We start from the raw sequence: 16,128 nt of genomic DNA, 5'->3' as shown, positions 1-16,128 counted from the left end.
ATTGCCCTCAGTTTTAAATGCTGTAAAGGCTTTTACGGGTACCTAGCATGGTTCTAGTTTTGGCCTCAATGTTAGCTAGCCAGTATAGGAGCTTTCTAGATTCATCACTAAGTTTATATACTCATCTGTACTATACAATTCAAGTTATTCTATCTGAATCTAATGCAAGTTCCCTAAAGTCTTATCCATCCCAAGCTACCGCAAGGTCATGTTCTCTTCTGTGACTATATAAATAGTTTCTAGTTCAAGTATTCTTGCTTCGAGCCCTGCTAGACCCTGTCCCTTACTACCTCTTTAAATGCTTCCCATATTGTGCATGTTGAGGGAACCGGCCTGATACTCATTTGGAAGTGTTTATTTTTCATTTCCCAGATAGTGAACAAACTCCTAGTCCAACAGCTACAGCACGTTTTGCTGGCAAATGCTGGTGTGTTCCCTTCTCCCATCCAACATCCTTTTCCACAGGTGAATGATCAAAAATTCCCGGTGCCAGAAACCAGGAAACCCAACTAGTTCAGGAGAAAGCAGGTGCTGGTGGAAAGAAATAATCAAGCCTAGAGATTGCGGGGGGGTAAAATGTAAATGTTTTTGTCCTAGGTGCTATGGAGGCGAAACAACACACAATCCCAGGGCCAGTACCCAGTCTGAGAGGGCAGTGGTCCTGTGAGAGCCTGTTGAGCATGCTCCATTAAAGTTGCCTGAGTATTGTTAGTGTGTGGTCTGCTACCATGATTGTCGCCAATAAATAGCAACTGCGGTTGGCAGTATGTACTTTTCTGACCAACATGGGTATGTTTGCTGTAAGAGAGTTGTCAATCCCCTGGACCCTCCTGTAATTCGATTTTGAAACACTCTATCAAAACCATAATATCCTAAGAATGTGTACCTATACTGCATTAAATGTGTTTCTTGCAGAAACAATACATTTGATAAATGAAGCTTTGCTTATTGTGGAACTGCTTGTCAGGGAGCCAATTCACATTCAGAGTAATAATGTGATAGCCAGTGTAGTTACCTTGATGTGCAATATTGATGAATTAGTTGCCTCAGAAAGTTGTGTAGTTTTTATACTTTCAGTTTTAAATATTATCAACTCTATTATCAGTACACTAATATTAGTAATAGCACTCCTTCCTACTCCCAACTTCTCTACACTTCCACCCCAGAAGCACCTGCCACCCCATACAGGTTCTATAAACTATGGGAACAAGGAGATATCCCTTTCGATGTTTTGAGACCATGTAGATTATGTTGTTTAATCTCCTTCCTCCATCAACTCGCCCAGAGCGTAATCAGCTCGATTACGGGCTGCTCACCTCACACATCTTTTGAAATCTGCATATGAGTTACAAACCACGTTCAACATGTGGGGTTCAAAGGTGCTGTCTCCCCGGACTGCTGTTTTTCCTCCCCACACCCTGCAAAACTCCAGTCTTCCAGGACCACTGGTTGTTTTGCAGGCTGTATCCCTTGCCTGGCTTCGCCCCCCCCCCACCCCCCACCCCCTCCAACTAATTCTTCCTGGTCTCTCGACTGGGAGAGTGGCTCTACAACTTTATCCTCGGCCAGATCAATGCAGACATTGTTATTGTGAAGCTCCTTCTTTTCCCCTATCCACCCTCATGCCAGCTCAGGATTTTAGAAAAAGTAGGACTTGTTCTGACACTCTAATTTCAGATTTGCTGGTTACAGGAGCTTGTGTTCCAGCTTCATTGTCCTGAGTTTTCGTATGACTCAAGTGAATGTTTTCCGTAGCTGCACATGTATGGTTTAGTCTGGCCAAATCGTAAGTCTTCTCAATATATAGAGGATGTTTCCTTTGGTTCTTGCCACTTTCAGAATTAAGTCACTGTCAGTGTAGTTGAGTAGTCGTACCATTAAGGGATGCAGCAGAGCCCCCAGTGGAGGCTTGAGTGCAGGAGCTTGCTGTGCCCTTATGAAAACGAAGCATGATGAGTGAATATCCACTGACACGCAGGGTCATAGTTATTGTTTCACCAAGTATTTCACACTGTGTGCGTGTTGGGCTATGCCTCAGGTTTCTCAATCTCCCATCTGAAGTTTTGACCTGAGTTGCAAATGTCTCCTGCATGTTGTGCTTGAAATTGGGCTCTGTTTTCCTCCAGTCCCTCTGAATGAACCAGAGACCTGTAATCTTTGCTTAGGTGACTAGCAACTGCAGATTTAGCTCCCATGCTGCTTGTTGGATGACCCTGATCTGGAGTGAATATGACATTTGGTAGTCAAATTTTGATGATTAAGGAATTCATTTCAAGTATGGGACCTCTCTGCAATGTGTGCCTTCGTCTCTAAATATGTGTATATGGGTGATCGTTATAAGTGCGAAAAAAGAATGCAGAGCAATTAGTTATTTACAAAATGTATCCTTCCTACAAACATATGTCCGGTGTGCATGTGGATTACCTATAGAGAGGTGCTTTTAAAGACCCTTTAAAACTATGGGCAGACCTTTGCAGAGAGCTGCTGGTACTATACATTACTATCATATTAGCCCTGCTGATATGTTCAGATGTACCAGTTCTAATGTAGTGGTGTAAGACGTTCACTAAGTAAATATCGAATAGGCAGCCTAAGTGCTAAAAATTGCTATTAGCTTTCCCCCTGTGCCCCTTTGCCATTCCTCTAACACTAAATTTCTAGAGTGATTGTTCTCCGTTTTCAGCGCTGTGGTTCTAAAATAAAGATAGATGGGAAATCTTGTCTTGTCCACCAGTCGACACCAGTATTATCAACTCTTAACATTTCTTTTCACTGTGCAGTAAGTACTAGCATTACATTGTGTGTTTGATGTTTGCCAACAGCCCTCACATAGAAGATTGGCTGCCCAGACGTGTGGCTTATTTGTTGAAGCTGAAGGAGTGGAATTTGAGAGAAGACTTGGAGCTATTCTTCCACTTATTGAAAAAGAAATTAATCCATCAAAATTTGAAGATGTAAGTAGTGTTTCCATGTAAAACATATTAAGAGATAATCTAGAAGAACACAAATAACTGGGCAAAGGATGTAGGGATGTGATATGGGTTCAGTTGTTTTGCTGTCACATATAAACACATGGATTTTATGATGGTACATTATAATGTTTCCTTGTTTGTGAACCATAATGTTGAGAAAGACCTTCAGACATTAAAATGTATTAGCCTCTGGAAGAAAAGGGGATGATTTACCATGTCAAGAGTTCTATTGCTTCTTGCATATTGAGAGAATTTTCCAGCAGCCGACTATTGTGGCATACAATATTGCATAAACATGTCCACTCTGTGAGATCCAGTTTTGGAGAGCGGACTGTTGGCTGTGTGCTAACAAGCAACAGCAGCTCTTTTCTCTCTGGTCTTGACTCCTGGAAATGGCATATTGTGAACTTGACTAAGGTTATTGCTTGATGGTTTGTTGTGAAGTTTTAAGTAGAGTTGGTTGTGAGTCAGCGACTAGATTATAGCACACGTTACAATGTGTGTCTGCTGTCTCTTGATACTGTTCGGCTGTGTGATGCAGGTTGGTACAAAAATAGAAAGATCATTAATTCTGTGCCAAAATGATATAATATTGTTGATGGTTGGGAGTTCCTAAGCTTAGGTTAATAAACACTAAAGCATCAACCTTCTTTGCTGCTGCAATGGGAGTTGACCATAAAAACTCCCTAATGAGTTTTCGGTGGGTGAAGCATGGGCTCAAATTTAACATGAAAATAGGTTTTACAGGACAGGTGGAAAGGGTGTTAGGTGAATGCAAGTTGTTATTGGTGTAAATATTTCTAACTTGATGCTACTTTCACCAGGTGCTAATACAGCTCCTAAAGCTAAAAGGAGACTTAAATCTAATTCTGATATAGATTTAGGTGTTCTACTGATTACTTACTAGTTACATGTTAGGCAGCATGGGCAGGGCCAGCAATAAGGTATTTTCTTAATTCAGACTTATATAGGGTGAACCCAGGCTGAAACATGAAAAAGTATATAGAAGAATGCAGATCTGTAAGAAGCTGGCTCTGTATATACTATACCAAAGTAAGGTATAGTTAGTACAGAGTCTGGTGGATCCCCAAATGCTTACAGATGTAAAAGTAGTTAATACCTTACTCTCTATTTGTGGTAATGTGGGTGAGCAGTAAGGCTTTATCAATGGGCAGTGTTAAGCATTTATTGTACACACTCACGCTAGAAATTATGTCACACACTCACAAACTGAACTCAGACCAATTGTTTGTATCAAAAATATTTCTTTGTTGTATTTTATTTTTAGAACCAAGAAGAACTTGGTACAGGTAAAGAGAAATGTATGCTTTCTTTTCCAGACAGATTGATCAACAAGCAATCTGGATGAGAATGAGTTTTGTTACAGGTTTGTGCAAAGATTAATGTTCGAGGCATATGAGCTGCAGATTACACACTGCATAGATCGCCACCTAGTGTTGGGTCCGGATGTTTGCAGTTGTTTTTGCCCTGAAAAGTCTTTGGAAGTCACAAGATAGGTGACTCCTCCTTTGGATTACACTGCGCATGGGCATCGTCTCCATCCTTAGATTGTTTTTCCCCCCATCGGGCTCGGGTGTGGGTCCTGCGCTCCGGTTTGGAACCGATTCTCCTTCGGAGCGCAATCCTTACCATTTTCGACGGTATTGTTTTGAACGCGTTTCCAATCTACACTACTCTTCACAACTTCGAAGTCTTCGATTCCGGTCGTCGACGAAGGCCTTCGAGCCTACCTGGGCCTTACCTTCTGGCTCATGGTAAGGACACCATTTAAGAAGTGTCCTCAATGTGGGTCGAAGTTTCCCCACACCGATCTCCATGAGGTGTGCAACCTTTGCCTCTCACCGGAGCACAAGACCAGAGACTGTTCAGCTTGTGCCTCCTTCCGCTCCAAGAAGACGATTCGAGACCGACGAGTTCGAAGAAGAATGGCTCGCTCGTCATCTTCAATCCCAGATGACATCTTTCAAGAGGGCGTTGACATGCCAGAACTGGAGCAAGAACATGGCGTTGACAGCAACTCCGAAGCCGACGACTCAGACGTGAAGGACATCACTCCAGCACAGAGGGTCGTAAGAACACACATCGACCCCGACACTTCCTCGACACCCTCCAAAAAGGCTTCGGTCACACCCTCGACTTCGGGCCCGGGTGCACACCGAGAGACTGCTTCCCATGCCCCGCCTTCGGGCTCGGGAGCGAAGCCTAATAAGGTCTTTAGGCGACTTAGGCCCGAGTCAGCCTACCCCCGGTGCCGGCACACACCTACCGGCACCGAAAAAGAAGCCATCTTCTTCCTCCACGCCAGCTGCTTCCACATCTAAGCACTCTGCGTCGAAGACTGGCACCGGCTCCTCGGCACCAAAACTACACTTCGATCCGCACAAAAAATTGCCACCGAAAGGACCTGACTCCCATGCCACGGAGCTGTAAAAAAGCCTCGGAACCGAAAAAAACACACGGTCCACCGGCCAAAGACACTGCAAAAGAACATGTTTCAAAGCCGAAAGATGCTGCCGGTTCGGTACTGAAATAGCCTACGGAACCAAAGACCTCGGCACCGAAGGATCTACTTCCCAGAGAGGAACTATTTCATCCGGATCCTACACAAGACTCTTGTAAAAGATCCTAAAACTGGTTGATTGACTCTTAGTTTTAAAAAACAACCATTAGACACCCCTGCACCGGCTCCTCATCCTAAGAAGAAGGACATTGCAACCTCTCCTCTAAGGATACCTTCTCCGCCTCCACCTCCTCCCCTACCACATCACTCCCCTACACCATATCCTACTCCATTAGAAGATGATGATGACGGGGATAATACCTCTGATGACACAGGGGGTGGTGCAGATAATGAGCCACTAGATAATCCTAGTTCTCCTTGCTCACCTGACCCTTGGGATGATTATAGCACCCCAGACGTCCCTAACATGCCTCAAGATGACATATAACCCTCCAGGCCTCCCCCACCAAAGGACACTATGGCATTTAACCAACTTGTCCATAGGGCTGCCCAATACCATGGGGTTGAACTACATACTGACCCAGTAGAGGATGATTTCCTTATGGATACCTTTGACACCACACAAAGGTCCACCTCAATTTTACCCATGCTTAAAGGGGTCATTAAGCATGTGCCAGAGGTCTTCAAAGATCCAGTTAGGGCTCGAATCATCAACCCCCGAATTGAGAAGAAGTATAAGGCTGCCCCCTCAGATCCAGCCTACATTAAAGGACCTGCACCACTAGACTCCCTTGTCGTCTCCAACGCACGCAAAAGAGTCAATTCACAAACATCAGGCGAGGCTCCCCCACCAGATAAAGAGTCTAAGCTCCTTGACGCCTCAGGCAAAAGAACAGCGTCACAGGCAGCAAACATATGCCGTATTGCCAATACTCGGGCACTACTAGCAAGATACGACAGGGCACATTATGATGAGTTAGAATCCATAATGCAGCACCTTACAGACAAGTTCAAAAATAGGGCCAATGAACTTATGCAAGAGGGTAAAACCATCACCAATACCTCTATTCGTTGTGCCCTAGATGCAGCAGATACTGCTTCAAGGGCGATTAATACCAGTGTCCTTATGCGTAGGCATGCCTGGCTACGCATTTCAAACCTGAAGTACAAAGTGCCATCCGCAATCAACCCTTTGATGAGCAACACTTATTTGGGCCTAATGTGGACGTATCCCTTGAAAAAATGAAAAAGGATACGGACACAGCTAAATCTATGGGAGCCTTGCAGTCGCAAACTCCCAGACGCTCCTTTCGTCGCTCATCCTACAGAAGAACCACCAGATAGTCCCTCTACTTCTTACAAAGCCCCTACCCAATCCACCTACAGTAGGGGCTACCAAAGAGGGGGTTACAAGGGTAGCAACAACAAAGGCAGAGGCAAACCTAACAACTCCCGCTCTGCCTCCAACCCTGCCCAATGACTTCCCTCCACTTCCCCCACCACATTACACTCCAGTTGGGGAAAGGCTAAAATTCCTTCCGGTCTGGACCAACATCACATCAGACCGGTGGGTGTGACAAATAATTCAATCAGGTTACTGTCTCGAACTAACATTACCCCCCAAACATACCACCAAACAGCGCCCAATGTCACAAGAACATTTGCTTCTGCTAAGGCAGAAGGTAATATCCCTCCTACAAAAAAGCGAAATAGAACTAGTTCCACCACATCAACAAAACAAGGAAGTTTACTCCCTGTACTTTCTTATCCCAAAAAAGGACGGCTCTTTAAGGCCAATTCTAGACCTCAGACCACTAAACCTGTACATACAATCAGACCACTTCCGTATGGTCACACTCCAGCAGGTCCTTCCTCTCCTTTTACAAAATGACTTCCTTGCCACTATAGATCTCAAGGATGCCTATTTCCACATTCCCATTCACACAGCTCACAGAAAGTATCTCAGATTTGTACTGGACGGTCAGCACTATCAATTCAAGGTACTCCCATTCGGAGTCACAACAGCACCAAGAGTGTTTACCAAGTGCCTAGCAGTAGTAGCAGCACACTTAAGAAGACAGCACATTCACGCCTTCCCATATCTCGACGACTGTCTCATAAAAGCCAGCTCATACAGTCTGTGTACAACACACTCACACCACCATTCATTTACTCCACGACTTGGGGTTCACAGTAAACCAACCAAGTCCCATCTGCAACCGTCCCATGTACAACAATATCTCGGTGCCAAAATAAACACCTCGATTCAGAAAAGGGGGTGGTGATGAACAGAGTGCCTGAATTAAGCAGACCACTCTTACCCAGTCCAAAGATCAGGGCTTGATCCATCACCGTTTTTTAGCTCACTGCACCATCCCAGCTCAGAACTTGGCTATATGCAAATTAGTCTGTTCCTGTCCCAGTGCATGATGGGAACAGGGCAAACCAAACTACCAAGCTAATTCTTGTACTGGGAAGGAAACAAGCTTCCGGGGACCAGTTTCTGCCATTTTAGGCGTCGTTGGCCCGGCTTGCTTGAATCCTGATGGTGCAATGAGCAAGGGACTCACATCTGAGTATACCCTTCCACGCTTATGGTGGACAAAATGATTCAGAAAAGGGGGTGGTGATAAACAGAGTACCTGAATTAAGCAGACCACTCTTACCCAGTCCAAAGATCAGGGCTTGATCCATCACCGTTTTTTAGCTCACTGCACCATCCCAGCTCAGAACTTGGCTATATGCAAATTAGTCTGTTCCTGTCCCAGTGCATGATGGGAACAGGGCAAACCAAACTACCAAGCCAATTCTTGTACTGGGAAGGAAACAAGCTTCCGGGGACCGGTTTCTGCCATTTCAGGCGTCGTCGGCCCGGCTTGCTTGAATCCTGATGGTGCAATGAGCAAAGGACTCACATCTGAGTATACCCTTCCACGCTTATGGTGGACAAAATGATTCAGAAAAGGGGGTGGTGATGAACAGAGTGCCTGAATTAAGCAGACCACTCTTACCCAGTCCAAAGATCAGGGCTTGATCCATCACCGTTTTTTAGCTCACTGCACCATCCCAGCTCAGAACTTGGCTATATGCAATTTATCTGTTCCTGTCCCAGTGCATGATGGGAACAGGGCAAACCAAACTACCTAGCCAATTCTTGTACTGGGAAGGAAACAAGCTTCCGGGGACCGGTTTCTGCCATTTCAGGCGTCGTCGGCCCGGCTTGCTTGAATCCTGATGGTGCAATGAGCAAGGGACTCACATCTGAGTATACCCTTCCACGCTTATGGTGGACAAAATGATTCAGAAAAGGGGGTGGTGATGAACAGAGTGCCTGAATTAAGCAGACCACTCTTACCCAGTCCAAAGATCAGGGCTTGATCCATCACCGTTTTTCAGCTCACTGCACCATCCCAGCTCAGAACTTGGCTATATGCAAATTAGTCTGTTCCTGGCCCAGTGCATGATGGGAACAGGGCAAACCAAACTACCAAGCCAATTCTTGTACTGGGAAGGAAACAAGCTTCCGGGGACCGGTTTCTGCCATTTCAGGCGTCGTCGGCCCGGCTTGCTTGAATCCTGATGGTGCAATGAGCAAGGGACTCACATCTGAGTATACCCTTCCACGCTTATGGTGGACAAAATGATTCAGAAAAGGGGGTGGTGATGAACAGAGTGCCTGAATTAAGCAGACCACTCTTACCCAGTCCAAAGATCAGGGCTTGATCCATCACTGTTTTTTAGCTCACTGCACCATCCCAGCTCAGAACTTGGCTATATGCAAATTAGTCTGTTCCTGTCCCAGTGCATGATGGGAACAGGGCAAACCAAACTACCAAGCCAATTCTTGTACTGGGAAGGAAACAAGCTTCCGGGGACCGGTTTCTGCCATTTCAGGAGTCGTCGGCCTGGCTTGCTTGAATCCTGATGGTGCAATGAGCAAGGGACTCACATCTGAGTATACCCTTCCACGCTTATGGTGGACAAAATGATTCAGAAAAGGGGGTGGTGATGAACAGAGTGCCTGAATTAAGCAGACCACTCTTACCCAGTCCAAAGATCAGGGCTTGATCCATCACCGTTTTTTAGCTCACTGCACCATCCCAGCTCAGAAATATGCAAATTAGTCTGTTCCTGTCCCAGTGCATGATGGGAACAGGGCAAACCAAACTACCAAGCCAATTCTTGTACTGGGAAGGAAACAAGCTTCCGGGGACCGGTTTCTGCCATTTCAGGCGTCGTCGGCCCGGCTTGCTTGAATCCTGATGGAGCAGTGAGCAAGGGACTCATGTCTGAGTATACCCTTCCACGCTTATGGTGGACAAAATGATTCAGAAAAGGGGGTGGTGATGAACAGAGTGTCTGAATTAAGCAGACCACTCTTACCCAGTCCAAAGATCAGGGCTTGATCCATCACCGTTTTTTAGCTCACTGCACCATCCCAGCTCAGAACTTGGCTATATGCAAATTAGTCTGTTCCTGTCCCAGTGCATGATGGGAACAGGGCAATCCAAACTACCAAGCCAATTCTTGTACTGGGAAGGAAACAAGCTTCCGGGGACCGGTTTCTGCCATTTCAGGCGTCGTCGGCCCGGCTTGCTTGAATCCTGATGGTGCAATGAGCAAGGGACTCACATCTGAGTATGGAAGGGTATACTCAGACATGAGTCCCTTGCTCACTGCTCCATCAGGATTCAAGCAAGCCGGGCCGACGACGCCTGAAATGGCAGAAACCGTTCCCCGGAAGCTTGTCTCCTTTCTGGTGAAGAATTGGCTTGGTAGTTTGGTCTGCCCTGTTCCCATCATGCACTGGGCCAGGGACAGACTAATTTGCATATAGCCAGGTTCTGAGCTGGGATGGGGCAGTGAGCTAAATAACGGTGATGGATCAAGCCCTGATCGTTGGACTGGGTAAGAGTGGTCTGCTTAATTCATACACTCTGTTCATCACCACCCCCTTTTCTGAATCATTTTGTCCACCATAAGCGTGGAAGGGTATACTCAGACATGAGTCCCTTGCTCACTGCTCCATCAGGATTCAAGCAAGCCGGGCCGACGACGCCTGAAATGGCAGAAACCGGTCCCCGGAAGCTTGTCTCCTTTCTGGTGAAGAATTGGCTTGGTAGTTTGGTCTGCCCTGTTCCCATGATGCACTGGGCCAGAGACAGACTAATTTGCATATAGCCAGGTTCTGAGCTGGGATGGGGCAGTGAGCTAAATAACGGTGATGGATCAAGCCCTAATCTTTGGACTGGGTAAGAGTGGTCTGCTTAATTCAGACACTCTGTTCATCACCACCCCCTTTTCTGAATCATTTTGTCCACCATAAGCGTGGAAGGGTATACTCAGACATGAGTCTCTTGCTCACTGCTCCATCAGGCTTCAAGCAAGCCGGGCCGACGACGCCTGAAATGGCAGAAACCGGTCCCCGGAAGCTTGTCTCCTTTCTGGTGAAGAATTGGCTTGGTAGTTTGGTCTGCCCTGTTCCCATGATGCACTGGGCCAGGGACAGACTAATTTGCATATAGCCAGGTTCTGAGCTGGGATGGGTCAGTGAGCTAAATAACGGTGATGGATCAAGCCCTGATCTTTGGACTGGGTAAGAGTGGTCTGCTTAATTCAGACACTCTGTTCATCACCACCCCCTTTTCTGAATCATTTTGTCCACCATAAGCGTGGAAGGGTATACTCAGACATGAGTCCCTTGCTCACTGCTCCATCAGGATTCAAGCAAGCCGGGCCGACGACGCCTGAAATGGCAGAAACCGGTCCCCGGAAGCTTGTCTCCTTTCTGGTGAAGAATTGGCTTGGTAGTTTGGTCTGCCCTGTTCCCATGATGCACTGGGCCAGGGACAGACTAATTTGCATATAGCCAGGTTCTGAGCTGGGATGGGGCAGTGAGCTAAATAACAGTGATGGATCAAGCCCTGATCTTTGGACTGGGTAAGAGTGGTCTGCTTAATTCAGACACTCTGTTCATCACCACCCCCTTTTCTGAATCAAAATAAACACCTCAGCAGCGCTAGCTTATCCCTCTCCTGCCAGGATAACAAATAGGCAAGCTCTTCTAACAAAATTCCAACCGCAGCACTCTCTTTCAGATCGAGTGTTCATGCAACTCATAGGAATGATGGCCTCTTGCATATTCAAGGTGCCTCATGCAAGACTACAGATGTGTCCTCTTCAAGAGTGCTTAGCACGACAATGGAATCAGGCTCAATGTCAATTAACAGACCTAGTGTTGGTAGACGGTCGGACTCACCGCTCTCTGCAATGGTGGAACACCAAAAACCTTTCCAAGGGCCGACCGTTCCTAGAGCCAGTTCCTCAAATATTCATGACAGCAGACGCATCGCTCTCAGGCTGGGAAGCTCACCTACTACAGCACACCATGCAGGGCGGGTGGACACGGCAACAAAAGTTACTCCACATCAATCACCTGGAGTTACTTGCCATATTTCTAGCCCTAAAAGCATTCCAGAAGCAGATATTTGGCAAAGCTGTATTAGTCCTCACAGACATCATGACAGCTATGTACTACATAAACAAACAAGGAGGGACACACTCTCTGCAACTCTCTCAATTAGCACAGCAGATATGGAGATGGGCTATACCTCTAAACATCTTCCTCTTAGCCCGGCATGTTCCAGGGGTACAAAACACCATAGCCGATCTGTTAAGCCGTCAGACACAACAGATCCACGAGTGGGAACTTCATCCACAAGTTCTTCAGCCGTACTTTCAAGTGTGGGGACCTCTTCGCCACCCACGAAACCGCCAAATGCCCATGCTCCGCCGCCAGATATCCACACCCGCTGTCCAAAGGCAATGCGATATGGATGAACTGGTCTGGCAAATTTGCGTACGCTTTTCCACCTCTCCCACTGCTTCCACTAGTGGTACGCAAACTACAGCAACATTTCCTGACTCTCATTCTAGTTGCTCCAACTTGGGACAGACAACCGTGGTACACCACACTGCTGCAACTTTCTGTGATACTGCACCAAAAGCTATACCTGTCTCCACGCTTCCTAACCCAGAACCATTGAGAGATCAGACACCCGGACCCAGTTCAGCTGAACCTAGCGATCTGGCTCCTGAGGTCCTAGAGTTCGGTTACCTTAACCTTCTCCCTGACTGTATGAACGTTATTAAAGAAGCTAGACGTCCCACCACCAGGCCATGTTATGCAGCAAAGTGGAAACGTTTTGTAATATACTGTCATAATGACATCAGTCCTCTAGATGTGTCTATTCAACACCTCATAGGATACTTACTACACCTTCAAAGATGTAACTTAGCGTACACATCTATTAGACTGCATCTGGCTGCCATTGCCGCATACCTTCAAAATAGACAACATCTATCACTTTTTAGAGTAACTGCCGTAAAGGCTTTTATGGAGGGCCTCAAAAGAATAATTCTTCCCAGAGCACTACCTTCACCTGTATGGAATTTAAACATTGTTCTCACACGGTTAATGGGACCTCCCTTTGAACCTTTACATAAATGTAAACTGCAATACTTAACTTGAAAAGTCGCTTTCCTAGTAGCTATTACTTCTCTAAGAAGAGTTAGTGAGCTACAAACATTGACCATTCAAGAATCTTTTCTGCAAATGCATCGTAATAAGGTTGTTCTCCGAACCAATCCTAAATTCCTTCCGAAAGTAATTTCGCCCTTCCATCTCAATCAATCTGTAGAGCTGCCCGTATTCTTCTCGCAGCCACAAACAGTAGCAGAAAGAGCTCTTCATACCTTAGATGTCAAAAGAGAATTGCTGTACTACATTGAAAGAACACAACCTTTCCGTAAAACTAAACAACTTTTTGTGTCTTTTTCACCACCACACAAATGCAACCCCATATCAAAATCTGGGATAGCTAGGTGGATTGTCAAATGCATACAGATTTGCTACCACAAAGCTAAACATACATTATCTGTCCCTCCTAAAGCCCATTCTACAAGAAAGATAGGGCTTCAATGGCATTTTTAGGGAACATTCCCTTAGATGACATCTGCAAAGCAGCTACATGGTCTACACCGCACACATTCAGGCATTAGCTTGCTTCTTTACTGAGAAAATCGACAAAATTATCTCAGACATCAATACTAAAATATCTAATGATGATCCTCCCCCTTTGTCTAACCCCAGCCTACCTCAACCCACTACTGTTGATAACAACCTGCTGGAAGCCTGGCCGAATCTCTCATTAGAGAATCTCAAAGGAATCCTAAAAACTGTCAAATCCGGTTCCCCTAGGGACCCCATCCCTATTAAAATTATAAAACAATTGGATGACCAGTCCCTGAATATCATTGCCAACCTCTTAAACTTGTCCCTCGACCTCGCCACTGTCCCGGCCTTATGGAAGCACGCCATGGTGACACCCCTCTTGAAAAAGCCTAATGCTAACCCAGAAATACTGGCCAACTATAGGCCTATATCTCTGCTTCCTGCTTTTTCTAAGTGCCTCGAGAGACACGTACACTCCACGCTAGCCACTTTTGCAGAAGAAAACCTCCTACTCCACCCTTCGCAATCTGGTTTCAGGGCTGGTTTCTCGACGGAGACCGCCCTGTTAGGTGTCACTGAAAATATCCGACAACGTCTTGACCAAGGCCAAACGGTAGCACTTGTGCTGCTGGATCTAAGTGCGGCGTTCGACACCATCTCCCACGAAACGCTCCTTAGAGAATTACACACAAATGGCATAAGAGGAAAGGCTCTGGAATGGATCAAATCCTTTCTGGCAAACAGAACCTTTCAGATCGCATCAGAACAGGCCGAATCAGACACCTTACCCGCAGCTCATGGAGTGCCACAGGGGTCCATTCTGAGCCCTCTGTTTTTTAATATCTATCTCAAACCATTGGTAGAACTTGTTGAGAAGCTAGGGCTCACACTCATGAACTACGCTGACGACACCCAAATCATTTTTTCCTTGTCTAATTCTTGTCCCCACTCCCCGTCACTACTCAAGGAAGGATTACTAAAAATACTGAACTGGATGACAGCAAACCAGTTAAAACTGAACGGGGACAAGACGGAAATTCTGATTTTGGGAAAAGACAAAGATCTCTGGAACCCCGCGCATTGGCCAGAACAGATGGGTATTCTTCCTACCCCGGTGTCCCATGCTCGAAATCTGGGTTTTGTACTAGACAACGCCTTATCCATGGATAAGCAGGCCAGCAAAGTTACTGGAGTGTGTCTCACCATAACCAGATGGTTGAGAAAAATCCTATGGATGTTGCCTATGTCAACTCAGAAGACCGTAGTCAATGCCCTTATCACATCAAGGCTTGACTACGGCAACATCCTATATTTAGGCGCAAATAAATCTGTCATTGGACGACTACAAGTGGCGCAAAACGCGGCGGTCAGACTCCTGTGTAAGATTCCTAGGAACGCTGGTGTCTCGAACCATCGCCGAGACCTTCACTGGCTCAGGATTGAGAACAGAGTTCGCTTCAAGGCCTTGAACTACATGTTCAAAATAAAAACAGGAGGAGCCCCAAAATACCTCCAATCCCTTGCTTGCCTTTACACACCTAAGAGAAACCTCCGGTCCCAGACAGCAGCACGGTTCTGCATACCAAGGTTCAAACGTGTAAGATCAGGGGGCAGATCTTTTGCCTATCTTGGACCCTCCCTGTGGAACACGCTTCCTCCAAGCATTCGGAAGGAAGATAACTACCATAGCTTCAGAAAGCTTGTAAAGACCTGGTTGTTCGAACAATAATCCCTCAATGTTCCCTCCGTTTCTGTCTCTTCGCTTCTAGCTGTGTCTAGGCGCCGGGAAACCCTTCTTGGGTAGCTGTTGCGCCCTACAAATTGACAAAATAAATAAATAAATAAATTCACAAAACACTATTGTGTAGATGTGCAAACTAAACAACAAGCTACTGTGGGCCAGGCTGTACTCAAAACACTGTTTCAAACTACTGCAACAGATATGGGTGGTCGCCGCTAGGGGGTCGATACTGCTATACAATCTATGCACAGTGTGTAATCTGCAGCTCATATGCCTCGAACGGAAAATGCTACTTACCTGTATGCATCTGTTCTTGGCATCTAGAGCTGCAGAGTTACACATGCCCAGCCGCCTTCCCGGCTACCTTTATCTGTCCCAGTATTATCTTAATTAGATACAGCTTACATGAGCATCCTTCCTGTTTCTTAAAAACTCCATCATTTCCCTGCTGGCGAAAAAAAATCTAAGGATGGAGCCGATGCCCATACTCAGTGTACCACGATTGGAACGAGACGCCAGAAAGCTGTCTCCACCTTGAGATATAGACTGATGGAGCACGTACCCGTGCTCTACCGGGATTGAGCCGGTCCCTTCCCTATTCTTTTCATTATTACAAGATTTAGGTTGACAATTTGCCTTATCTGGAACTATTAGGATTCATGTTGTTCTGGCGTCTCTACATTTACCGATCTGCCGACTGGCCTGTATTCATCTGTACCGAACATTGATTGCCAAGAATTTAGTTACCCTGCCGGGTTGGAATTATCACCGGATGTGGGCCCTGAAGAGTTGTAGAACACTTTTTTCTACAACGAAACACGTGTTGGCTGGCTGTTTGTAATTTATGTCTGATGATTGATTAAAAAGAAAAGATAAAACGCAAAGTCTCCACCGCTGGATTGGTCACATTACTTCGACA

General features: G+C 46.0%; 1 protein-coding gene across 2 annotated transcripts in view; it reads left to right on the top strand.

Moving 5' to 3' along the window:
* Positions 1 to 16,128, top strand: part of UTP20 (UTP20 small subunit processome component) — a 1,109,880-nt gene that overhangs the window by 977,683 nt on the left and 116,069 nt on the right. For both annotated transcript variants that reach the window (XM_078675325.1, XM_078675316.1), the window contains exon 55: positions 2,823 to 2,954. In XM_078675325.1, coding sequence (XP_078531451.1) covers positions 2,823 to 2,954 — 132 coding nt within the window. The remainder of the gene's footprint in view (positions 1 to 2,822; positions 2,955 to 16,128) is intronic.

The sequence above is a fragment of the Lissotriton helveticus genome, chromosome 1_1 (genome assembly GCF_964261635.1).
Source record: "Lissotriton helveticus chromosome 1_1, aLisHel1.1, whole genome shotgun sequence".
NCBI lineage: Eukaryota > Metazoa > Chordata > Amphibia > Caudata > Salamandridae > Lissotriton > Lissotriton helveticus.
This window is presented reverse-complemented; position numbering and strand designations above follow the sequence as displayed.